Source organism: Equus caballus, chromosome 1 (genome assembly GCF_041296265.1).
Source record: "Equus caballus isolate H_3958 breed thoroughbred chromosome 1, TB-T2T, whole genome shotgun sequence".
Lineage (NCBI taxonomy): Eukaryota > Metazoa > Chordata > Mammalia > Perissodactyla > Equidae > Equus > Equus caballus.
In genome coordinates, this window is record NC_091684.1 from 62352295 (window position 1) to 62378106 (window position 25812).

Genomic DNA, 25812 nt, shown 5'->3' on the forward strand with positions numbered 1-25812 from the left:
ATGTTTACCCGCGACTATCACTTTCCCTCCAGCCCTTCCTGCCAGGATTAGCAGCTCCTGGGGAGTGGCTGGCAGAGCGGAGCTGCGCATGCGCAGTCTGCTCCCGTGGCGTAGGACCTCGTCCCGGTGCGACTCACTGCGAGGCGGAGTCCAGTGCTAGCTGAGGGGCGCCGGCTGCCAGAGTGGATATGGGGCCCAGCCGCACCGGGGCTGTACTTGCCGCCCTGGGAGTGCTTAGTGTCTGTGCGGTCAGCGGCTCGGGGCCCGAGGCGGAGAGGGAGACCGGTGGGGACGCGGGGTGGGCGGAGCCGTGGGATGGCGCGGTTTTCCGGCCGCCCTCAGCGCTGGGCGCGGTGGGGGTGGCGCGCAAGCCCGGGACCCCGCGGCTGGGGAGGGAGGAGGCCGTGGACTTGCCGGTGCTGCTGTGGTGGAGCCCAGGGCTGTTTCCCCACTTCCCAGGAGACTCGGAGCGCATCGATTGCGCGCGCGGCGCGTGCCTGGCGTCCCGAGACCGAGGGATGTGGGGAGACCCGCGGACGCGCGCACTGCTGTTCTACGGCACCGACTTCCGCGCGTCTGAGGCGCCACTACCGCGCATGGGGCACCAGAGCTGGGCGCTCCTGCATGAGGAGTCGCCCCTAAACAACTTCTTGCTGAGCCATGGTCCGGGCATCCGCCTCTTTAATCTTACCGCCACTTTCAGCCGCCACTCAGACTACCCGCTGCCACTGCAGTGGCTGCCCGGCACTGTCTATCTGCGCAGCGCCGCGCCGCCGCTCCAGGAGCGCGCAGAGTGGCGCCGTCGCGGCTATGCGCCGCTGCTTTATTTGCAGTCCCACTGCGACGTGCCTGCGGACCGGGACCGCTACGTGCGAGAGCTCATGCGCTACATCCGGGTGGGTGAGGGCGTGGCGGGGCTGGGGGGCGAGGGGGGCGAGGGGGCCGGAGGCCAGGATCGCTGGTGTCCGGGCCGACATGCCGTACCCTCCTGAGTACTGTCCTCTACTCCACTTAGGTGGACTCGTACGGGAAATGCCTGCAAAATCGGGAGCTGCCCACTCCGCGGTTACAGGACACAGCCACAGCCACCACCGAGGATCCAGAGCTCTTGGCCTTCTTGTCCCGCTATAAGTTCCATTTGGCCCTCGAAAATGCCATCTGTAACGACTACATGACAGAAAAACTGTGGCGCCCCATGCACCTCGGTGCTGTGCCTGTGTACCGCGGCTCTCCCTCTGTGAGGGACTGGATGCCCAACAATCACTCCATCATCCTCATTGACGACTTTGAATCACCTCAGAAGCTGGCAGAGTTTATTGACTTTCTGGATAAGAATGATGAGGAATATATGAAATATCTGGCATACAAGGAACCTGGGGGCATCACCAACCAATTCCTTCTGGATAGTCTGAAGCATCGGGAGTGGGGAGTGAATGATCCTTTACTGCCTAACTACCTCAATGGCTTCGAGTGTTTCGTCTGTGACCACGAACTGGCTCGACTGGAGGCCGAGAAAGCCCATGCTGCCTCTCCTGGAGACATTCCTCTCCCTGAGCCTCACATTGCCCAGCTCTCACACCTGGACTGCCCAATGCCCACACCTGGCTTTGGCAGTGTGGAAGAGATTCCTGAGAATGACAGGTAATGGTAGCTGGGGTTACCTGCGGCCATCAAATCAAATGATGTACTTACTTGCTTACTGTGTGCAATGAACTAGCACTAGGTGCTGAGGGAATGTTGTTATAAGGAAGTTATGACATAGGATCACTTTGCCTTTAAGGTGTCAAGAATCTAGTTGGGTAGGTAAGACAAAAAGAGAAAGCTCAGTAAAAGATGTAAAATATAATTGAGGGCAACAACATATGAAAATCGGCTTTTGTGGACAGTATGTGTAATAGTGATTCAAAAACCCTTCAATCAGAGCAGAGGACCTGTTCAGGGAAGTGATGCGGGAGAGACAAAGTTGGGCAGACAAACTGGGGCCAGGCTATATATAGCTTGAATACCAGGCTGGGGAGTTGGACTGTCCTGAAAATCAACTCAGCTATTTATTGAGCACCTTCTACTTGGTAGGGATGAGGATGAAAAATACAAAGATGAGTGTTTTTAGGGAGGTTTGTCTGCAATAGTCAGGGTTTACATCTGGTAACCTGGCGTAATTTTATATAGCACCTCCTTTCACTCTTAAAATTACCATGAATTGGATGATAAATTGTATGTTCACCCTAGACAGAATAGAAGGAATGCTTTCAAAAGATAATTAACAATGGTGAGCAGTGTGGATTGGAAGGGAAGTGAGGAGGCTATTGCAGGAGGTGGCAGAAGGTGGTGGCATTGAGAAACAAGGTCAGCAGGGGAGGTAGGGTAGGAAAATGTTGAAGCCACTTTCATCAAACTACACCTGTTTGGGGGAGAGGCCATAAAAGATTATTAAGTTTAAGAAAGAGATGCTGCTAGAATGGGCTGCAGAGACTGACTTGGACAGTGGATGGCAGCAGAGGGCTGTTGATATATGCTGCTGGCACACTGGCCCTGGGAGTGGAGTCCTCCATCAAGTAATTTGTATCTAGTTTGTGCTGAACATAATATGATTTACTAGAGGAAAAGTGTAAAACATTAAAAAAAAAATAACATTCAGGCTATGTCTTATCTAGCCACTGGAAGCCACTGCACCTTCATTTTGATTATTAAAAATAAAGGTGCAACTTAAAAGGTAACCATCTAAATATGCTCCCTTGTTTCCATAGTGTGGCCCCTTGCCTTGCCTGCCTTTGACCTCCCTCCACACTTGGGAACCAACAGCAGGCAAGTCAGGAAGTTTAACTCATTGGGTGGGTTGTGTGATATATTCGTGTTTGTGGCTTATTGCATGTCACCTGGACTAGTACTGGATTTACTTCACGTTTCCTTTGCTTTGAAGCAGAAGCCTGTCCTAGCCAGGGACCACTGTATCTGCTTAAGATTCTTTAGCCCCATTCAGAGAAAGGCAGGACTCAGCTGTGCTGAGGTTCCATAATCCAACACCCATTTTGATGTTTCAGCTGGAAGGAGATGTGGCTGCAAGATTATTGGCAAGGTCTGGACCAGGGGGAAGCTCTTACTGCCATGATCCGCAACAATGAGACACAGCAGAGGAAATTTTGGGATTACCTACATGAAATCTTCATGAAAAGGAACCAAAATCTCTAATTACCCTTGTGAGAGCTTTTAACTTGGTAGAGCTTAGGAGATGGAAGTCCTTAATCTACCATGGGACATGAGAGGCATCCGCTGCACAAACTCTCATTCAACACTGTCTTATCATGAATTCAAAGAATTCCAGTTATATCCACTGATATTTTATCCTAATGATGTATAGCTAGGGTCTCAGCCTTTGGTAATAGGGCCACTCAAGAAGAGATGGAGGCATCCAGTTCATGGTATAATGGGAAACAGAAGCCTGAAACACCCATTTGATTCAAGGTGCTGATCCAATAGAATTTTTAAAGAACTGATTATTTCGCTAGCAATTTCATCCTCTCAGTTGTGATTGGAACAATACCTTACTACTTGGCTATGAATGAGGTAAGATGAGCCAGGTTTAGGGTCTTAAAATTTCGGTGCTATTCCTCAAACCCTTCATTATTCAATACTTTTCCCAATCTATTTTCCTCATCCCTTGCTTTATAAACTTTTACACTGGTGGCGAAGCAAAACTCCTGGTGGGTTGTATTCTGGTTCTCTGGAGTTGTACTTTTTACATCATTTACTTTGCATTTCATGTCAAACTTTTTCCTTTAAATGGCTTTTTCTTTCCTGGTTTTCCACAATTTCTGATGGAGATGCAACAGCCTTGCCACCATTCCCACATTCATTCTCTCCTGCATTAAACTGGTTATAGATTTGACAGCTTTTCTTACTGGGTGTTTGCTTCTTATCTAGGGCGTATCTGGAATGCCTTCTCTCCTCGTGAACAGCAAGATTCAGAAGCTAATGTATGCCATGTCAGTTTAATGAATTGTCTTGCTCAGATGGAGACTAAGGCTGGAAATGATGGCAGAAAAAGATATATATATATATATATATATACATAAAATATTTAAATGATTTTGAAATGTTAAAATAGGCCAATGTAAATCAAAGTGCAAATTTTTATAGGTCTTTGTTCTTTTGTCTACCTAGTGAACTATTCCCTCTATTTTATTATTTTTATATACTACAAGTCTCATTTTCCCCCAAAGAGTCCTGAAAATTATGGTCAAAAAAACAGCCCAGCAATATAGCTCTAAAAATCATCTCATATTCTCTAGCACTTTTCACTCTAAGTGGGATGAATATTCCAACTTCATTCATTCTATTACTAGTTGATATCCTTCTATACAACTTTATGGTACTTACTGAGTCTGCATTTTGATGGAGCCCACCCAAGGCCCTAAGCTCAAGGTGATGAAAGGCGAGGCAAGAGATTTAAGCTACCACAAGTGGCTAGCTAAATTAAAAGCTTTTAGTCAGATTTGGGGATGTAGCTAAATGCTTCTATTGCTATGGTTTGCACATACAGCTTAATGGGCAGGGAGCTTTTCCTGGGGCAGAGGGACAAGACCTTAGACATTGGACCTTAGAGCTACCCTGGTTGTAATGCTGTATTATAAATTATCACTAGAGAAGTCCCATAGCTTATCAATATATCTAGTTTAGTGTGTGTGTGTATGTATATGTATACACACACACATTAACTTACAACCAGATATATAAATGTATATATATTAGATGCTTCAAGAGGGTCTCATACTTATTGTGACATCTAAAGATGTGGAAAAGCTATAATTTAGGCTGGATTTCACTGCCATGGCAGTTCTTTTTTCATCTTATTCTTTATTAAAAAGTGCTCTTCAAAACAGCATGGAAAGTTTGCTTACCCTGTTTGGACTTTTGCAGAAAAGAACAAGAGGGAAAGACAGACCTTCAAAAATACTTATGTTAAAATTTGATTTAGTAGGGATCCACAAAAGAAGTCAAATTCGGGACTCTGATTTCTAAGCTTGCAATCTATTTCAATGCAGGTGCTGCTTTATAGCGCAAAATATGTATTTCCCAAGTGCAAACTAAGGTTAGGACTCAAGTTTAATCATGTGCAATACAAGGGGTAAGTAATGGTTATGCAAGGTGTAGACTCACCCTTATCTCTCTAATTACACCAGTTCACATTGCCATTCGTTTAGCACTTTTATGTACAAAGTGGGCCAGTTGATTATGAATGATTGTGGCTGAAGACTCATGCCTGCTTTGTAGTCAGTGCTTCCTAGACTTTCTCCTTTATTGCTATCACCATAAAAGTATTCACAAAAGAGCAGGGTAAACCAGGTGCTACATTTCCACAAGGGAAAGCAGAATCAGGAATAGCCACATGGTATTTAACTACTAGGCTTCATTTCTTCTCTGGAGAAAGCAAGCATTGTGAATTTTCTCTGGTTTGGTGGGGCCCAGCCTGCTCTGTATACAGCAGCAGGCTTGGGGTTACTGGTGGTAGAAGTGTCTGACAGGAATCAGTTTTATTTGTTTTGCTGGAGTCGGGGGTGGAGCATGGGGCTGATTCCTTTATCACTCCAGGTGTTGCTATTTTCTATTATCTCAGGTTTCACTTTGTGTAATAAATGGCTTCTTTTAAACAGTGTCTTCTGCTTGGTTATACTTCTGGGTTGAGCATGATAAAGCTGGAGACTTGTAAAAATATTTCAAACATTTGTTCATTTAACAAGTATTTATTGGCACTACTCTAGGCACTGGGGATTCAGCACTGAACAATATAGACAAGGTCCCTACACTCGTGGTGCTTATATTTTAAATGGGTGTGAGGGGCCGGCCCAGTGGCGCAGCGGTTAAGTTTGCACATTCTGCTTCAGTGGCCTGGGGTTCACCAGTTCGGATCCCAGGTGCGAACATGGCACTGCTTGGCAAGTCATGCTGTGGTAGGCGTCCCACATATAAAGTAGAGGAAGATTGGCATGGATGTTAGCTCAGGGCTAATCTTCCTCAGAAAAAAAATTAAAAAAATTTTTAACAATGGGTGTTGAGGGTAGGGCTGTAAACAGATAAATGAACAAGACAATTCAGACTATGATAGGTGCTATGAAGAAAATAAAACAGGTCGACACTGGTGGGGATGGAAGTCAGGGAATGCTTCTCAGACTCAACAGAAGAAAAAGAACCAGTGATGGGGAGATCACTGGGAAGATTCCAAACGTGATAAATGATTTTGTGTGTGTGTGTCTGTGTGTGAAGATTGGCCCTGAGCTAACATCTGTGCCAATCTTCCTCTATTTTGTATGTGGAACACTACCACAGAATGGCCTGATGAGCCGTGTGTAGGTCCGCACCCAGGATGAACCTGAAAATCCTAGGTCCCCAAAGCAGAGAAGGCGAACTTAAACCAGTAGCCACTTGGCCAGCACCCTGATTTTAGCACACTAAATTTACACAACCAAATAAATATTGCACCTCCAAAGTCGTCATCTTATGAACTGCAGGCTTGTTCAGGTTACACTTCCATTACCAGAAACATTCTTGCTTATTTGTAAATGCCTTAGAGAATCCATGGCACATCTTTGGACTGAGGGGTTTTTTTTTTTTTTTTGAGGAAGATTAGCTCTGAGCTAACATCTGCTGCCAATCCTCCTCTTTTTGCTGAGGAAGACTGGCCCTGAGCTAACATCCGTGCCCATCTTCCTCTACTTTGTATGTGGGACGCCTACCACAGCATCAAAATCAACAATTCTTGAAGGTTCATTAAAATAAAGCAAAAATCTTTCCCAACATAACATCTCAAAGTCGCCTATTTTGATTCGCTCCCATTGTCTCTGCCCTTGCCTATGTCAATCATCCTCTAGTCCCGCCTGCTGCCACGAGAAACTAGTGTCTACGTATCGGGGCCCTTTCCTGCGTGTTCTCGGCCTGGCATTGCTCCGAGAGTTCAGGGCCCAGACACTACAAAAGAGCGGCCTAAGTCAGGGTACGGGCTCCAAACAGTCTCCTTCTGACCTGCACGACAGTCTGGATCCACCAGTGTCCCAACCCAGCATCCGGGAGACCCGGCAAAGAAAAGAAGGAGGGGCATGGGGCTGCCTGGGCGGAGCTTGCTCTAGGCCGCGCGCCGAGCGTCGCCGAGCTCGTAGGGGTCACGCAGGCTCACGCACTGCGCCGCGGAGCCCGCCGGGAGCTTCGTGTGCAATGGCGACGCCCAGCCTTAGGGGTCGCCTAGCGCGGCTTGGAAACGCACGGAAACCTATACTGAAGCCCAACAAGCCCCTCATCCTCACTAACCGTGTCGGGGAACGGCGTCGGGAGAGGGGCGGTGAGCAGTTAGAGCCGTGGAGGCCCCAGAGCGGAAGCCGGAGGGGTGCAGGGGGCGGCTGGGGGGAGGACCGGAAGGTAAGGGGGTCTCCTTGTGACTGAGGGTCTCCCGGTTCTGCCCCTTCAGAGGCGACCTGTATCACGGAGATGTCGGTAATGATGGCTTGCTGGAAGCGGAATGAATTCCGCGACGAAGCTTGCAGAAAAGAGATCCAGGCCTTCTTCGATTGTGCTTCGAAGGCTGAGGTGACAAGCCTCCTCGGATGCTCCTGGGAGGAGAATGGGGGGGATATAGTAATGGTTCTCCTTGCCTCTTGCTGGGTGATAAAAAAAAGTCCCTCTCATTCTAGAAGGGTGAGGAAAGTTTTGGGAGCTATTTCACCTACGCCGAAGTGGGAAAGGTTACGATTTTGAAGACAATGTGATCTTGAGCGAATTATTTCTTTGTACTGAGCTTTAGCTTTATCAGATGTAAAATGAAGTTAGTATTAAACACCCACCTCACAGAATTTTGCGAGTGTCAAATGAAGGAAGTAATGGGAGAACCACTTTGTAAAATTAAAGTTGCTTTTCAAACTGACATTATTGTCTAAAATAGAATTGAAGATAGTGAAGGACAGGTTGTTTGGTTTTCAGCCTAGACTGAGTTGCCAGCTGGCATGGTAGTTTCAGATCATACAGTCATTTGTAGGTCCCAAGCCCCTTTTGTTGAAAGGAGACACAAATCTCTTCAGGCTGGTTAATATTTTAGTGTGCTTTGGGACTTGGAGAGAACTATTGGCTTACGTCAGGGCAAACTGTAAAGCTGTCATTTTTGTTTTGTTCTGTGTTTTCAGGCAGCCCGAAAGATGAGATCAATCCAGGAGAACCTGGGAGAGTCCGGGAGTTTACCCCCTAAGAAAATTAATAATTTGTTACAGAGGTTTCCTAACAAACCTTATGTCAGCTGAAAATGGAGAAGCCTTTTCAATGACGGGACTGTAGCTTCTGAGAATTATGCAGAGGCATTTTAGAAACATTTGCACTGTTATACTCTCTTTGCAGAGTAAAAGGAGACAAAACCACTTTTTTTGTCCTTTGGAACCATTGTCTCTGTGGAAGTTATGCTTTATCTTGAAATAAAATCCTCTGAAGAGAACTTGGCCTTTTGTTGTGGATTAGGTACTCCCTTCATACTTGAACCCTGTATCCTCCCCTAGAAGTTCTTTGCTCCCTGATTTGCCCCAGGAGCGGGACAAAGATCTGTCTTATCCTGCATTTGAAGTCGTTTTCACCATTTGGTGCCCTTGCCTTTGGATGCACTAAGGATGTTGAAATCTGTCTATATACTGGTTGTTGCCATCATCTGTAAGTATTTAGTGACTACCTATTTTGTGCGTAGCGCCTGCAATGTGCTGCCAGAATAATCAGAAGTTCACAAACTCGTGACCGAAAGATACTACAGATGTATTTTATTTGGCTCACACAGTTAAAACTTTTTTTAAATTAACTGACCACATTCAAAAATAGGGAAAATGTCATAAAGAATCCACTTTTTAGCTTTTAGAAAGAAAACAGGAGATTTGGCAACCCTAGTTTCTTATTCCCACATAGCAATGATCAAGTAGAGCTGATTATCATTTGTCTCCATTCTCCAGGGAGCTGGCCACAGGACTCTCCCAAATGGTGAAAGAGACTTAATTGGCAATTATCTTCTTTGTGTATCACCTGCCCACTTCTCTTATTAAGTCTCATTAAGTTGTCTACCTGGTTGCTGAAGGCATTTACAGATGGTCTGACTTATGATGGTTTGACTTATGATTTTTTGACTTTATGATGGTGAGAAAGCCATATGCATTCAGTAGAAACCATACTTTGAATTTCGATCTTTTCCTGGGCTAGCAATATGCAGTACAATACTCTCCTGTGATGCTGGGTAGCTGCAGTGAGCCACAGCTGCCAGTCAGCCACACATGAAGAGGGTAAACATCTGATACAACCATTTTGTACCCATATAACCATTCTGTTTTTCGCTTTCAGTACAAAATTCAATAAATTGTGTGAGATAGTCAACACTTTATTATAAAATAGGCTTTGTGTTAGATGATTTTGCCCAATTGTAGGTTAATGTAAGTGTTCTGAGCACGTTTAAGGTAGGCTAGGCTAAGCTATGATTGTTTAGTAGCTTAGGTGTATTAATTGCATTTAAAAATTTTGTTTTTAAGATTTTATTTTTCCTTTTTCTCCCCAAAGCCCCCTGGTATATAGTTGTATATTTTTAGTTGTGGGTCCTTCTAGTTGTGGCATGTGGGACGGCGCCTCAGCATGGCTTGATGAGCGGTGCCATGTCTGTGCCCAGGATCCAAACTGGTGAAACCCTGGACCACCAAAGCGGAGTGCACGAACTTAACCACTCGGCCACGGGGCCGGACCCCTAAATGCATTTTAGACTTAACGATGTTTTCAACTTAATGATGGGTTTATCAGAATGTAACCCCATTGTAAGTCAAGGAAGATATGTGCTTTTCTGACCCCCTGATATTAGAAACAATTGTATAGCATTTATGTATACTTTCCCCTTTCAGGCATAACTGAGTTAACTTTTTTTCTGTGTACTTCACAGTATTAAATGGACGAAGGGATCAGTGGGGTTTAAAGCTCCAGTGGGATAATTATTAAGATAAAGATGAGTCTTGATTCCCTGACCCGCCACAGCTGCCTCTTTTAGTAGTCCTCATACACCATAGGTACAGCAATTGGGCAATTGCTTGGTTCTACAAGCTGAGGCTTTTAGCTATAGGAAGAAGCTTAGTACTTAGGCACTTTGAACTAGACTTAGGACTTCCTAACCTCTGGTCAAGACACTCCCAGTAAGAGGTCTGTGAACGTGGATGGGAAAAACTTTTATCTTTAACCACAACCAGAGTTTAGCATTTCAGTTAGGACTGTGGGAAACAAACCACAGTACCATTAGCAATACCTATATGAAATCAGTATTTTCATATCATGTTACAGTTTGTTACAGATATCTCAATATTATTTATATTCATCACTAGCTTCAAAATTATGGTAATTACACTTAGTGCTAGATCTTATTTAATGTGTAGATAAAAACTTACTACCATGTTACAAATTTTTTTTAACTTTTCTTTTTTGAGGAAGATTAGCCCTGAGCTAACATCTGCCATCAATGCTCCTCTTTTTGCTGAGGAAGACTGGCCCTGAGCTAACATCCATGACCATGTTCCTCCACTTTATATGTTGCATGCCTGCCACAGCATGCCTTGAGAAGCAGTGCATAGGACTGCACCTGGGATCCGAACCAGTGAACCCGGGGCGCTGAAGCGGAATGTGTGAACTTAAGTGCTGCACCACTGGGCCAGCTCCTACAAAATTTTTCATTAATATTTTGATAATTGTATTTCAACATAATTCGTTTCTTTTGTAATTCTAATATTTTGTGCATTTACAATCTGAGAAGGGAGCGGGGGTCTAGGGACATCACCAGGCTAGGAAAGGGTCTGTGGCACAAAAAAAAGGCTAAGAACCCCTAGAATCAAAGGCCCCACTGTCAAACAGTACAATCACTTCCTGAAATAAAGTGCCTTCTTTTCCTAGTGCTTCCCCAATTAGACCCTATAAAATAGTCTTATGGAATGCAGGCTTCTGGACTACAATTCCCACAATGTGTTGCGGCTCGGGGCCTATCCGGAGTTGGGACAGTAACTCCACCCAGTGATTTCTGTGTTGTCTGTTGACAGCCTACGATTCCCGTCATGCGTGGCGGCTGTTTATTCCTTAGGGACATTATGGACTCCGAGTTATCGCTGGGATCTGTAGTTATTTCGTATACCTTTGAGGGTTGGCTTCCTCTAATGATATCTGAGGGTGCGCTCGAGGAAAAAAAGCAGGAAATGCAGCAATTAAACAAACAGATCCCCTACATCCGCCCGTACCCGGTCGGGTTGCGGAGCACGCGAGGGCGGAAGTGGTGGTGGCCGGCGCGGCCGGAAGTTCAGATCAGCTGATGGGGGAGGCGGCGCCGCAGCCCAGGAGAGGCCCCGGCTGCCGAGCGCTTCGTCCGGGCCCTGAGTCTCCGAGACTGGCCACGATCCCTGTTTGCACCTCGCAGGTGGGCGAGGCACTGTACCTTATCTCTCTCAGGCCTGAAATCCTCGCCCGGGACGGCCGCCCTGAGCGCCCCGGCCACTCCCAGCCCCGGCTCGCCCCTCAGGCCCCGGGCCTCCCCTCAGCCCCCGGCCGGCGGCCCAGGCCCCGGATCCGCGGGGGGGGACCCGGCCCAGGGGGGTGCGGGCCCCATGGAGCTGATGTTCGCGGAGTGGGAGGATGGAGAGCGCTTCTCATTCGAGGATTCGGACCGCTTTGAGGAGGATTCGCTCTGTTCCTTCATCTCCGAGGCCGAGAGCCTCTGCCAGAACTGGCGGGGATGGCGCAAACAGTCAGCGGGGCCCAATTCCCCCACTGGCGGCGGCGGTGGAGGTGGCGGTGGCGGTACCAGAATGCGAGGTGAGGGTGAGCGCGGGGGAAGGGAGCGGGCAGGCCCTGCTCCAGTCTTGCTCGAGAGCTGTCCCTGCTCAGGAGCTGTCCCGGACCACGAGCTGTCCCAAGCTTAGAACAGACTTCAGGACTCGCTTTTCCGGTCTTCCTGGGGTTGGCTTTTCCACACCAGCGTGTGTGTGTGTGTGTGTGTTGGGGTCATGGCTGGGAAATCCTGGGTTGGATAAGATTAGCGACAGAAAGTAGATCTCTTGTCGTTCATTGGCCTTAGAAATGGGGTAAGGGAGAAGAGTCTCCTCTCACACTTGGGAATACTTACCGAGTTTAGCCTGAGGCAAGCCAGAAAGTAGACATAAGAGGATGTGAGTAGAGAGTAGACTATGAAAAAGTGACCACTTTAGGTGTGTCACCCCATTGCAAAGTGCATTGGGAGCTCCTTGATTCAGGGTGATGATCTCTGATCCCAGTTGCACTACGAAGGGACTCCACTTAGAGGAAAGTGGTGGTGAACTGGCCTGTGAGAGGAGATGTCACATAGGTTTAGATCAGAGACTTGGTTCCTGGCCATATGGAACATCTGTCAGAAGCCAAGGCTGGGACCGCTGGATTAGAGCCTCAGCTTTACATCATCTGGGGCCTGGGAAAGAGTGTGGGTAATTGTCTCTGGAGTCTCCTTATGAAACACTCTTCCTGCTTTTCACCGTGAGTTTCTTTCATTTGTGAGTCTTTCAGGGAATTAACTGATTAGTGCTGTGAAGGATTTTGCTTTTATTAAAGGAGATAGAAAGGAGAATGGTAAGAGAAGCCCCTCAGGCTCGGGACTCACCACATCCTTTCCCTGCCATTCTCATGGCGGAGTTTTTGTCCTGGGCCTCAAGAGAAACTTTTTTCAGCAGTTAAAGGGTTTAATTTGTGAGTCTACTCTGGCTATTCCAAGAGTCCTGTTTTCCAAACTGCCCTCCAGAGATTCCTAGCATCCCTTTGGTTCAGGGAGAAATTTACACGTGTCACTTTTTAGGAGTTGTATTCGACTTCAGCTGGAGAGATAGTATATGCTCTGTGTTCACACATGTACACACACACACACATGCACACACACTCACATGCAGATCATAGGCATTTTCACTCTGGGTCATCTCTGGCCTTTCCCTTCTTTCATTTTGGCATGTGTGGGTAGCCTTGGGGCTTAGAGCTCCTTCATTTTGAGAGAAGTAACTGAAGATGGTGAGGATGGTAGTGAAGAGTTTCAATATATTGCTATCTACCTGAATAGGTTAAAATCTAGGAAAGCATGTCATTTCCCCATTCCTTCCTGGGCTACCTTCACTTGCTCACTTGTAAGATAAGGAGATTAAAATTTTTTTAAAAAGGTTCCTTTCAGCTCCATGATTTTCTGATCTGTCTTCTAATCTGACTAGCAGTTTGGTAAGATATGCAATCTGTTGTGTTTCACTGCTTTTTGATTAAAACAGTGTGGGAAATTTTGAGTGGTAACTTCATCCTTCTCCAGGTGATCCAGGAGCAGCAGCTATGTTCCCTTGGGATAACCTATTCCCTGCCCCCCCACCGCCACCCCACCCCAGGCTTCCATTGTGGCAAGCCAGGGTTCAGGTGTGCCAAAAGAAATGCAGGCTCTTTTGCTTCTGGAGGTCCCTCTCTCAACTCTTCTGGGCTCTGGCCTATCTTCCCACTTTAGATGGAGGCCTGGAGTCATCTAGAGAAAAAGCGACAGTAAAAAAAGCAGTTAGAGAAGAGAATGCCAGAGGAGAGATATTAACAATGTAATATGAATCTAATGTGCTAGGTATATGGGAAATTAGATGCCAATCCATGTGGGAGGGGTTACTTGCTAGGATCCTGGAACACACCTGTTTGGTCAGGAGTTTCTGGAATATTTCTGATATCCTCTGTTTCAGACCTTAGGTAGCAGACTGTGGGCTAGGGATTGTTTAGCTCCTCTCCCCCAGATGGAGTCTTAAGGATTAGTATATCCAGACAGGAGGGTCCCCTTGGTATTTCATCCAAATCTCCCCTCTCTCTCTTTCTTTCTTTCTTTTTTTTTTTTTGAGGAAGATTAGCTCTGAGCTAACATCTGTCGCCAATCCTCCTCTTTTTGCTGAGGAAGACTGGCCCTGAGCTAACATCCATGCCCATCTCCCTCTACTTTATATGTGGGAGGCCTACCACAGCATTGCCTGCCAAGCGGTCCCATGTCCACACCCAGGATCCGAACTGGCGAACCCTGGGCCGCCAAAGTGGAATGTGCGCACTTAACCCCTGTGCCACCAGGCTGGCCCTGGCCCCTCCCCTCTCTTTCTTAGTGAAGGTGGGACCCTAGATGTGGCATAGGCCTTGGTGCTAAGTAATCATGGCCCTTTTCATTTCCCCTTCTCTTTCTCTTCACCTCAACCTTTGTTTCCAAAGATGGACTGGTGATCCCATTGGTGGAGCTGTCAGCAAAACAGGTGGCATTTCATATCCCATTTGAAGTGGTGGAGAAAGTTTACCCACCAGTGCCTGAGCAGCTACAGCTCCGAATTGCTTTTTGGAGCTTCCCTGAAAATGAAGAGGATATTCGGTGAGGCTAAAGGACTGATGGCTGGGAGTGGGGTCCTGATGTTCCACACCATATGCTGGGCTTCCTGTAGAACAAAGGAGATACTGTATTTGGGGCTGTGGTAAGCAGAAGACAAGGGGAGGAGGGAGAGCCTGGATGGAGTGACACTGGAGAGAGAGTGCCCAGGGCATTGTGGTCTCTGACAGGGTCTGTAGGTTATTTGCTGAGTTGTGGCTGTATTGTCTTCTTCACTCCCAGGCTGTATTCCTGCCTGGCCAACGGCAGTGCAGATGAGTTCCAGCGAGGGGATCAGCTGTTTCGTATGAGGGCTGTGAAGGACCCACTGCAGATAGGTAAGAGTCTCACCATGCCCTGTGGTACCTCCTGCTCTTCTTATCTCCTGGGTTATGAATTAAGGACCTACTGCAAGAAGCTGGAGCAGGTTGTCTGAATAACTGCAGGGCCAGGGTCAAGGGCAGAGACCTATGTCTTGGCAGCTCTCCCTGACCATACCCATGTTTCTCCCCAGGGTTCCACCTGAGTGCTACAGTGGTGCCACCTCAGATGGTCCCCCCTAAAGGGGCCTACAATGTGGCTGTGATGTTTGACCGCTGCCGGGTCACTTCCTGCAGCTGCACCTGTGGGGCTGGGGCCAAATGGTGCACCCACGTCGTGGCACTCTGTCTCTTCCGCATCCACAACGTGAGGCCCTCCCAATTTATCCCGGCCCTATCCTACGCTCCATCCCCCCCTTCTCTGCTGCATGCCTGGCCACAATGTGAGCCCCCTCGCCTCCCCTACTCTGCCTCTCTGTCCCCAGCTCCAGCATCAGTGAGCCTTTTCTCAGGTTGTTCCATTTCTCTCTGACCCCTTCAGGCTTCTGCAGTCTGCCTGCGGGCCCCAGTCTCAGAATCCCTGTCTCGGCTGCAGAGGGACCAGTTGCAGAAGTTTGCTCAGTACCTCATCAGTGAGCTCCCTCAGCAGGTGAGTTAGGTTGGCACATCCTCCTCCAACTAGCTCCAGGGCAGCATATCAGCCTTCCTGTTAGGCCCAGGCCTCTGGGTCACCTATGCCTTTGTCCCTTTCCTCCTCAGATCCTCCCTACAGCCCAGCGTCTCCTGGATGAACTCCTCTCCTCCCAGTCAACAGCCATTAATACAGTGTGTGGAGCCCCAGGTGAGTGTGGTGAGAAAGAAGGGCAGTAGGAAGAAAGCAAGCTGGTAGCGCAGAGTGCCACTTACTAAAGGCTTGCTGTTGTCAGGCAAATCCAGGCCCCTATCTCTAGGTGACTGACTGCCTATCGTCCCTAGACCCCACAGCAGGGCCGTCAGCCTCCGACCAGAGTACTTGGTATTTGGATGAATCGACACTCACTGACAACATCAAGAAGACACTGCACAAGTTCTGTGGCCCCTCTCCTGTGGTCTTTAGGTAAGTTGGATCTTTTCATGCCTGTTTCTGTGGTGGAAGGGGAGCATCTCTCAGGCTGTTGATAGATACTTTGTTAATACCTGCATCTTCCACCTTTTATTCACTGCACTGGTACGGTGCCTGGCACACAGAAGATGTCACTAATGAAATCAGTGCACAATTATAATTTTATGTAGTCACAGAGTGGTCTGCTAGGTAGAACAGGAGCTATTTTTCTTCATTTGAGATTGGGAAATTGAGGCAGAGGGAGATTAAGAATTTTTGGCATGGACGTTCTTTTTTCCCTGTACTCTCTATTTTGGGTCAGAGCGCCTTATGTGTCAAAGCCCTGTTGCACTTTCACTTGCTTTATTCAGCCCCATCTTAGGACCATCATTTTCCACTTTGCTACTTTCACAGTGATGTGAACTCCATGTATTTGTCTTCCACGGAGCCTCCGGCTGCTGCTGAGTGGGCATGTCTGCTGCGCCCTCTGAGGGGCCGTGAGCCAGAGGGCGTCTGGAACCTGCTTAGCATCGTGCGGGAGATGTTCAAACGGAGGGACAGCAATGCTGCTCCCTTGTTGGAAATCCTCACTGACCAGTGCCTCACCTATGAACAGGTAATCCCCCAGAGTTGGGTAGCCCCGTGGTGGTTCATTCTCTCCCTCACTTAACCTTATTCCCCTCTTGGTGACAGGGACACTGGGGAGGGCTACTCTATCTCCAAGCTATTAGGTTCATCTCAGAGCCCTCTTTGTTTCCAGATAACAGGTTGGTGGTACAGCGTGCGCACCTCAGCCTCACACAGCAGCGCCAGTGGGCACACAGGCCGTAGCAATGGGCAGTCAGAGGTGGCAGCCCATGCATGTGCCAGCATGTGTGACGAGATGGTCACACTGTGGAGGCTGGCTGTGCTGGACCCTGCACTCAGCCCCCAGCGGTGAGTCTCCCCCTAAGCTCACCACAGCTTGGAGACTGGGCCAGCCTAGGACAGACCGAGCCCTCTTCTCCTTGTATACATAAAGACGTACATTCTTCTAGTCCTAGGGCAATGGGAGGTGCTGAGCATTAGGGTTACCAGTGATTTATGAGTGCTTTTCTTTCTTCCTTCTCTCCCTTAAATAGCACCCACTTTCTAAAACTCACAAGTATTGGAGTGATGTCTGTGGGGCTTAAAAAGTGCTTCCCTAGGTCCTTCCCTGTGCCCCCCTTCCAGGATATATGCCTACTCCATCCCCTCCCATCCCTTCTTGGTGCAGAGTATAGCCCTCCGCAGCCTCCTCCCCTTTGTTCCCACAGCCGCCGGGAACTGTGCGTGCAACTACGCCAGTGGCAACTAAAGGTGATTGAGAATGTGAAGCGGGGACAGCACAAGAAGACCCTGGAGCGGCTCTTCCCTGGCTTCCGGCCTGCAGTGGAGGCCTGCTACTTCAACTGGGAAGAGGCTTACCCACTTCCCGGCGTCACCTACAGCGGCACTGACCGGAAGCTGGCATTGTGCTGGGCCCGAGCCCTGCCTCCTCGGTCAAGTGCCTCCCGATCTGGGGGCCTGGAGGAATCTCGGGAGCGGCCTCGCCCTCTTCCTGCTGAGCCAGCAGTGCGGCCCAAGGAGCCTGGGGCAAAGCGCAAGGGATTGGGTGAGGGGGTCCCCTCATCGCAGCGGGGTCCCCGCCGCCTCTCAGCTGAGGGGGGAGATAAGGCTCTGCATAAGACGGGTCCAGGTGGGGGCAAAGCCAAGGCACTGGGTGGGGCTGGCAGTGGGGGCAAGGGCTCCACAGGCGGTGGGAGCAAGCGACGGCTGAGCAGTGAAGACAGTTCCCTGGAGCCGGATCTGGCCGAGTTGAGCCTGGATGATAGCAGCCTCGCCCTGGGTGCAGAGGCCAGCACCTTTGGCGGATTCCCTGAGAGCCCGCCACCCTGCCCTCCCCCTGGTGGCTCCCGAGGCCCTTCCACCTTCCTTCCTGAACCCCCAGATACTTATGAAGAAGATGGTGGCGTGTACTTCTCAGAAGGGCCTGAGCCTCCCACAGCCTCTGCTGGCCCCCCTGGCCTATTGCCTGGGGAGGTCTGTACCCGGGATGACCTCCCTTCCACAGATGAGAGTGGCAATGGGCTCCCCAAAACCAAAGAGACAGCCCCTGCTGTTGGAGAGGAGGATGATGACTACCAGGCATATTATCTGAATGCCCAGGATGGGGCTGGGGGCGAGGAAGAGAAGGCCGAGGGCGGGGCTGGGGAGGAGCACGACCTGTTTGCTGGGCTGAAGCCACTGGAGCAGGAGAGCCGCATGGAGGTGAGGGGACTATGAGGGTGCTCCTTAGCCACAGCTGGGAGAGGGGCCATCTGGCTCTAGTTGGGAGTGTCAGGACCATAGCATGACTATTCGAGTCCTATAGCAGGCTCCTAACTGGCTTCCCTGCTTGCAGTCCATTCTCTTCACTGCTTCCATATTGATTTTCCTGCAATATCTGATTGTGTCACTCTGCTGCTTAAAACTCTTCAGTGGTTTCCCATTGCCCTTAGGATAAAAATGAAGATCCTTGGCATGACCTGTGAGGCTCCGTTTGGTCTGATCTTTGCTTTTCCAGCCTCATCTAGCTACTCTGTCCCTTATACTGCAGTCAGTTGCACCATTCCTGTGGCTTGCCATGTTCTCTCTTGCATCCATACTTTTGCACAAATTGGCCTTTTTGCCTGGAATGTTCTTCCCTTCCCTTACCTGGTTAGCTCCTATTCCTTCTTTAGGTCTCAGAGATCTTAGTGATCACTTCCTCTAGGAAGTCTTCCCTGAGACTGCCTCTCTGCCCCAAGTCCCAATAAGGTATCCCACTCACCTCCCCTCTTGACCTTTCCCAGTAGCAGCTGGCTTCACACTGGTTTGTATGTTTGTGTGTTTGTTTCTCTAACCAGACTGTGAGTTCCTGTGGTACACCCAGGACCAGCATAGAGCCCACATATATAGCAGGTGCTCTGGGGATGTTTGCTGTATGAGTGAGTATGGTGTCCTGCCCCCGGAAGTTGGGGCTTCAATATGTCTGGTGCCCATGTCCTCTCTCCAGGTATTATTTGCCTGTGCTGAGGCCTTGCATGCACATGGCTACAGCAGTGAGGCCTCCCGTCTCACTGTGGAGCTTGCCCAGGATTTGCTAGCCAACCCACCTGACCTCAAGGTAGAGCCGCCCCCTGCCAAGGTGAGAGAGACCGCCCACCTTTTCCCTCCCCACTTATCCCTAACCCTCTCCCATGCCCCACCCCAAGTGAGAGCTTCCTTCTCCCTCAACCAAGGTGAGTCAGACGCATCTGCCTGCCTCCTTGTGCTTCCCTCTTTAGGGCAAGAAGAACAAGGTATCTACAAGCCGTCAGACCTGGGTGGCTACCAACACCCTGACCAAGGCAGCCTTCCTGTTGACAGTGCTAAGTGAGCGCCCAGAGCATCACAACCTGGCCTTCCGAGTTGGCATGTTTGCCTTGGAGCTCCAGAGGCCCCCAGCTTCTACCAAGGCCTTGGAGGTCAGAGATTCTGTCTGAGCCTTGTACTGAAGTCTCCATTGATCTCCAGTGAGCTGTTAGAGGTCTATGGTCCTTCCTGTGCCCTTAGGTGAAGCTGGCATACCAGGAGTCTGAGGTGGCCGCTTTGCTCAAGAAGATTCCTTTGGGTCCAAGTGAGATGAGTACCATGCGGTGCCGGGCAGAGGAACTTCGGGAGGGGACACTCTGTGACTATCGGCCTGTTTTGCCTCTCATGTTGGCCAGTTTCATCTTTGATGTTCTCTGTGCTCCAGGTATGGTGCCTGATTCTACAGCAAATCAGGAACTAGGGTAGGGGTAGCTTTCTTGAAGAAAAAACCAAGAGCCCCAAAGCTCTGAATCGCCTTTAGGACTCATGAGGCAGCTTCATGGGAGGGTCTGGAATGATGAGGGTCTTGTGTTCCCTCCCTTTCATTCTTTTCATGCTACTTGTATCTGCCTGACTTACCTCAACTTTTATCCAGTGGTTTCCCCCACGGGTTCCCGGCCCCCAAGTCGCAACTGGAACAATGAGATGCCTGGGGATGAGGAGCTGGGATTTGAAGCAGCAGTTGCTGCCTTGGGTGAGTCTGTCAGTGTCTTGAGCATGTCTGTGAGCTAAGCCTGGCTCGGGCCTTGAAGGACATGAGGCATGGGCTTTGTTCCGAAGGGGCTCTATGGTAATGGGAAAGCCAGGATGACATGTATGACCCAAGTAATGCCTATGAAGCAGTCAAGAATTTAGGGCAGAAATGTGTGCTATGGGTGTTGGGTGTTAGAAGGACAGCAAAACAGAAATCTAGGGAAAGGCCCCAGGAAGGAGGTAGAATATGGAATGTGGGTTAAAAGATCAGTTAAGTTCTAGGTAGGGGGACAAAAACACTATGAGTAAAGTTTACACAGGGGCAATCACATCTTAATGAGAGTCCATCTTCTCTGAAGTGATGGGTATGCTGGGAAGGTAGAGTGGGCTAGGTTATGAAGGTCTTAAAAAGCAGACCGGAGCTCAGGCTGGATATAATAGGCAATGGGGACCTTCCCTAGGGGATGTGAGTTGGACCAGGAGAACTCCTTGCCTCACATGCTGGTGGCTGGGGAGCCCTGGCCTGTTTATCTGTGCTGTCTTGGGAGTTATGGCCATTCTGAGTCCCCATGGGCTCCTCCTTCTCACAGGCATGAAGACAACAGTGAGTGAGGCAGAGCACCCCCTCTTATGTGAAGGCACACGTCGGGAGAAGGGTGACCTGGCATTGGCACTAATGATCACTTACAAGGATGACCAGGCCAAACTCAAAAAGGTAAGAGATTGAGATACAGGGATTTTGACAGGCAAAGAGAGCAGATTTTACCACCTTTCTTGGGAGTACAATGAGAAAAGGTCTATTCTGCCCATAAAGAAATAAGTGGAGAATCTTGGGTACACCTCATAAAGAACAAGAGAGACCAATGACTCTTATAGGAGTGCTTGGGCAAGGGGTGAAGGAGAAGCAAAGGGCATAAAGTAACTTGTTCATTCATTCATTTATTTCAATATTTATTGAATATCAATATACTCAGCCCTGTGATAAGTGTTATAGAAGACACCAGGATATGTAACCCAGCCTCTCTTTCAGGAGGTTCTTCTATAGTTATAACTGGGGAAGCCTTCCTGAGGAAATAGTTTTAAGCTGTTTCAAGGAGAAAGAAAGGTAATAGAAGTCAGGAGATAAAGGGCATCCTGTCACCGCTTCTCTGTCCTCCAGATCTTAGACAAACTCTTGGACCGAGAGAGCCAGACGCATAAGCCACAGACACTGAGTTCGTTCTACTCATCTAGCCGCCCAGCCACAGCCAGCCAGAGGTCTCCTTCAAAGCATGGGGCCCCATCTGCCCCAGGGGCCCTGCAGCCACTGACCTCAGGCTCTGCAGGGCCTGCTCAGCCAGGGAGTGTGGCAGGGGCTGGGCCAGGCCCCGCTGAGGGCTTCACAGAGAAGAATGTGCCTGGTGAGGTGGGGGCACTGGGCAGGGGGGATGAATGGTATGGAGTCATGTTGGGATCCCCTTTCCTGGGCTCATCCCAGTGTCCTATTTTCCCCACCTAGAGAGTTCCCCACATTCCCCCTGTGAGGGTCTCCCATCTGAGGCAGCTTTGACCCCAAGGCCAGAAGGGAAGGTTCCTAGCCGCTTGGCTCTTGGCAGTCGTGGAGGCTACAATGGACGGGGCTGGGGCTCCCCAGGGCGGCCTAAGAAGAAGCACACAGGTATGCCAGCCTGTGGGATGACATGGAGGGAAGGATATTCCTGACGGTCGCAGTCTGCCTTCTGAGACTGACTTGTCTTGTGGGGTTAGGCATGGCCAGCATTGACAGCAGTGCCCCTGAAACAACATCAGATAGCTCTCCCACCTTAAGCCGGAGGCCACTTCGAGGGGGCTGGGCCCCTACCTCCTGGGGTCGAGGACAGGACAGTGACAGCATTAGCAGCTCTTCCTCGGACTCCCTTGGCTCCTCATCCTCCAGTGGAAGTCGCCGGGCCAGTGCCAGTGGAGGGGCTCGGGCGAAGACAGTTGAAGTTGGCAGGTCAGTGGGAAGAAATACCCATCTCCTCTGATCTGGCTCACCCTCAGAGCCACATCCCTAGTGTAATCCAACTATTGTCCCCCGCAACATCCTCACTTTTATACCCTAGTCTTACCCAACCTACCTGGACACCCATTTCAGAGAAACCCCAATCCCCGTCCCTACCCCATTGCCCCTTCAGGTACAAGGGCCGCCGTCCCGAGAGTCATGCCCCCCATGTACCCAATCAGCCGTCAGAGGCAGCTGCACACTTCTACTTCGAGCTGGCGAAGACAGTGCTGATCAAGGCAGGAGGCAACAGCAGCACTTCCATTTTCACACATCCATCTTCCTCAGGGGGCCACCAGGGTCCTCACCGCAACCTGCACCTTTGCGCCTTCGAGATTGGGCTTTATGCCCTTGGCCTGCACAACTTTGTTTCTCCTAACTGGCTCTCACGTACCTATTCTTCCCACGTTTCCTGGATTACAGGTAAATCCAATGTCTTGATTTAGGTATGGGAGGGGGGGTTAATTGATAAGAGAAAAGAGCATTATCCTTGTGGATTATTAATCTGATAGGAGGGATACCATTCCCACTCCCCAGAGGTGCTATGCTAACCCCACTCTGCATTTCTCTCCTTCCCCTGAAGGCCAGGCAATGGAGATTGGCAGTGCAGCCCTGACTATACTGGTAGAGTGCTGGGATGGGCACCTGACGCCCCCTGAGGTTGCATCCCTGGCTGACAGGGCATCACGGGCACGAGATTCCAATATGGTGAGGGCAGCAGCAGAGCTAGCCCTAAGCTGCCTCCCTCATGCCCATGCGTTGAACCCCAATGAGATCCAGCGGGCCCTGGTGCAGTGCAAGGAGCAGGTATTTCTACAGGCAGTCCGGGGACCTGCTTTGGGGCATCTGGGCAGGGAGGATGGGCATGGGAAAAGCTGATGACCCAGCTCTTGATTCCCATATCCTGGAGTTCACAAACTATTCAGTTTTTCCTCTTACAGTGACACTTGACGTATTAATATGTTTTCACATCTGTTACTTCCTTTGCTTTACAACTCTGAGTTTAGGATTATTCTTATTTTACAGATAAGGAAATGGAGGTCTGTAGTTCAGGGACCAAGATGATCACCAGGATGGAATACTTAGGGGAGATAATGGGACTTGGATTGGGGGGAGTGGCTAACTTAGTTTGTAACTGGGACTATAACCTGGGTCTTGACTTCTACTGGTCAGCAAGTAGTTATTTGTTCAGTATCTGTGTGAAGCATTCACTGCTCTGACACTGACTTTGAGCATTGGCCCTGACCTCTGATGCCTCCCAGAGAACCAGCCAATTCTAAGGGAGGCATTGGAATGTCATCTAAAACCATCCCTGAGTAAAGCCCTTCCCGGCTAACCCTCTATGCCCCTCCCTTCCAGGATAACCTGATGTTGGAGAAGGCCTGCATGGCAGTGGAAGAGGCGGCTAAGGGTGGGGGTGTATACCCCGAAGTGTTGTTTGAGGTTGCTCACCAGTGGTTCTGGCTATATGAGCAAACAGCAGGTGGCTCATCCACAGCCCGTGAAGGGGCTACAAGCTGTAGTGCCAGTGGGATCAGGGCAGGTGGGGAGGCTGGGCGGGGGCTGCCTGAGGGCAGGGGGGGCCCAGGGACTGAGCCAGTTACAGTGGCTGCAGCAGCAGTGACAGCAGCAGCCACAGTGGTGCCAGTCATCTCGGTGGGGTCCAGTTTATATCCGGGTCCAGGACTGGGGCATGGTCATTCCCCTGGCCTGCACCCCTACACGGCTCTACAGCCCCACCTGCCCTGCAGCCCTCAATACCTCACCCACCCAGCTCACCCTGCCCACCCCATGCCTCATATGCCCCGGCCTGCCGTCTTCCCTGTGCCCAGCTCTGCATACCCACAGGTGAGACCAATGTTCTACTGGGGGGTTGGGCACGTGGGAGAACATTGGGAGTTCATGGGGTTGGAGTAGGATACTCTGGGAGGATAATAGGGCTGTTCCAAGAGTCCTGGTGAGTTGGTGGGAGTCTGGGGGATGCAGCCTAACTAAGAAAGTAGGGATACCCAGTTGTGAGACGAAGAGGGAAGAGCTACATCCTAATGTAATTTATCTTGTCGTCTTCTCCTTGCCTCTAGGGTGTGCATCCTGCATTCCTGGGGGCTCAGTACCCTTACTCAGTGACTCCTCCCTCACTTGCTGCCACTGCTGTGTCTTTCCCCGTCCCTTCCATGGCACCCATCACAGTACATCCCTACCACACAGAGCCAGGGCTCCCACTGCCCACCAGTGTGGCCTGTGAGTTGTGGGGACAGGGAACAGGTGAATGGAGGGGAGGTACACTGGGCAGGGGAGGTAGGGACGAAATTCTCTCTGCCCCTCTTTGGTCTCCGAGGTCCTTAAATGGCTTTCATCCCATTCTCAGTGAGCAGTGTCCATCCAGCGTCCACATTTCCAGCCATCCAGGGTGCCTCGCTGCCTGCCCTGACCACACAGCCCAGCCCTCTGGTGAGCGGGGGTTTTCCACCACCCGAGGAAGAGACGCACAGTCAGCCTGTCAACCCACACAGCCTACACCACCTGCATGCTGCCTACCGTGTTGGTGAGAGGAAGTCCCTTTCTGTGCCCCCACCTACAGTTGTGCCAGAGGCTCTTCAGTAACCTCTCCCCCCATACCTCTTAGTTTATTATGGGGTCAGGTGCCAGGTTGGGGTAGAGTGTCGAGGATGCAGCCCCACCATGTGCCTATCTTTTTCTCCCAGGGATGCTGGCACTGGAGATGCTGGGTCGCCGGGCACACAATGATCACCCCAACAACTTCTCCCGCTCCCCCCCCTACACTGATGATGTCAAATGGTTGCTGGGGCTGGCAGCAAAGCTGGGTAACACCTCCCCTCCCCAGGACCATTGTCCGCCCCCACCCACTTCCCCCACCTTCCTATCCCAGACCTCCTTCCTAGCTCTTGCTCAGAGTTGAGGCCTTGGTCGGGTATGTGTGCGTGCGCGGGGGGTGGGGGGTTACCTCAGCTCCTGGGGTGGAGGGAGGCTCTCTGCCAGGCCAGAGCTGAGAGATAAAAGTTGGGTCCCTAGGGCAGAGGTGGCCACCCCCGTCTCATGCCCCTCCCCCTGCCCCCCAGGAGTGAACTACGTGCACCAGTTCTGTGTGGGGGCAGCCAAGGGGGTGCTGAGCCCGTTTGTGCTGCAGGAGATCGTCATGGAGACGCTGCAGCGGCTGAGCCCTGCTCATGCCCACAACCACCTGCGTGCCCCGGCCTTCCACCAACTGGTGCAGCGCTGCCAACAGGCATACATGCAGGTGACAACCCAGGAAGTATGGAGTAGGGTGGAGCACCTCCTTCGCAGGCATGGAACAGCTCACCCAGCATGCAAGGGAGGAGGGGCCTAGTTCTGTGCTTAGTGGCTCATCCTCTGTACATCCTCCTCCAGTACATCCACCACCGCTTGATTCACCTGACCCCTGCCGACTACGACGACTTTGTGAATGCGATCCGCAGTGCCCGCAGCGCCTTCTGCCTGACACCCATGGGCATGATGCAGTTCAACGACATCCTGCAGAACCTCAAGCGCAGCAAACAGACCAAGGAGCTGTGGCAGCGGGTCTCACTCGAGATGACCACCTTCTCCCCCTGAGTCTAGCCCCGCTAGGGCCCTATACAGGGACACAGGCCTGTGGCTATGGGGGTCCCTCACAAAGGGGGAGTGAATCTTGGCTGGACAGACCATCCTCACTCAGTTCCCTGGTAGCCCAGGCTGGCAGCTGCTCTTGGGCTGTAGCTTGGGGCCAAGATGTCTCAGACCCTAGAAGCCTAGGGTTGGGGGAGACAGCCCTGTCTGGGAGGGGGCGTTGGGTGGCCTCTGGTATTTATTTGGCATTTATAAATATATAAACTCCTTTTTTACTCTAGTCTGCCTGGGCCTTTCCCTTCTTTCCCTCCATGTG

General features: G+C 50.3%; 3 protein-coding genes across 10 annotated transcripts; all 3 read left to right on the forward strand.

Annotated features, from left to right (window-relative positions):
• The first annotated feature begins 91 nt into the window (after positions 1-91).
• On the forward strand, positions 92-5648 carry FUT11 (fucosyltransferase 11). 2 transcript variants are annotated; one of them, XM_005602486.4, is made up of 4 exons: positions 93-896; positions 1016-1641; positions 2748-2805; positions 3042-3886. In XM_005602486.4, exons 1-3 carry the CDS (start codon positions 189-191, stop codon positions 2773-2775), a joined length of 1362 nt encoding a protein of 453 aa, XP_005602543.1. In that variant the 5' UTR covers positions 93-188; the 3' UTR covers positions 2776-2805; positions 3042-3886. The 2 variants fall into 2 exon arrangements, with proteins under 2 accessions (XP_001503953.1, XP_005602543.1); XM_001503903.7 differs by lacking the exon at positions 2748-2805 and having other exon boundaries at positions 92-896; positions 3042-5648.
• Positions 5649-6898: 1250 nt separating this feature from the next.
• Positions 6899-8467, forward strand: CHCHD1 (coiled-coil-helix-coiled-coil-helix domain containing 1). Of its 2 annotated transcripts, XM_001503907.7 has the most exons (3): positions 6899-7330; positions 7457-7575; positions 8166-8467. In XM_001503907.7, exons 1-3 carry the CDS (start codon positions 7207-7209, stop codon positions 8277-8279), a joined length of 357 nt encoding a protein of 118 aa, XP_001503957.2. In that variant the 5' UTR covers positions 6899-7206; the 3' UTR covers positions 8280-8467. The 2 variants fall into 2 exon arrangements, with proteins under 2 accessions (XP_001503957.2, XP_070083677.1); XM_070227576.1 differs by lacking the exon at positions 7457-7575 and having other exon boundaries at positions 7134-7407.
• A 2871-nt stretch (positions 8468-11338) lies between these two features.
• Positions 11339-25776, forward strand: ZSWIM8 (zinc finger SWIM-type containing 8). Of its 6 annotated transcripts, none has more exons than XM_023645324.2 (26): positions 11339-11835; positions 14251-14404; positions 14642-14736; positions 14913-15085; positions 15260-15367; positions 15478-15559; positions 15694-15814; positions 16214-16415; positions 16560-16735; positions 17095-18088; positions 18855-18986; positions 19126-19305; positions 19394-19577; positions 19788-19886; positions 20476-20600; positions 21045-21285; positions 21384-21542; positions 21632-21860; positions 22042-22331; positions 22492-22715; positions 23268-23756; positions 23990-24173; positions 24277-24453; positions 24614-24733; positions 25057-25167; positions 25299-25776. In XM_023645324.2, exons 1-26 carry the CDS (start codon positions 11628-11630, stop codon positions 25757-25759), a joined length of 5718 nt encoding a protein of 1905 aa, XP_023501092.2. In that variant the 5' UTR covers positions 11339-11627; the 3' UTR covers positions 25760-25776. The 6 variants fall into 6 exon arrangements, with proteins under 6 accessions (XP_023501092.2, XP_001918178.3, XP_023501111.2 ...); XM_001918143.6 differs by having other exon boundaries at positions 11345-11835; positions 24989-25167; XM_023645343.2 differs by having other exon boundaries at positions 11488-11835; positions 23990-24149; positions 24989-25167.
• The last annotated feature ends 36 nt before the right edge of the window (positions 25777-25812 follow it).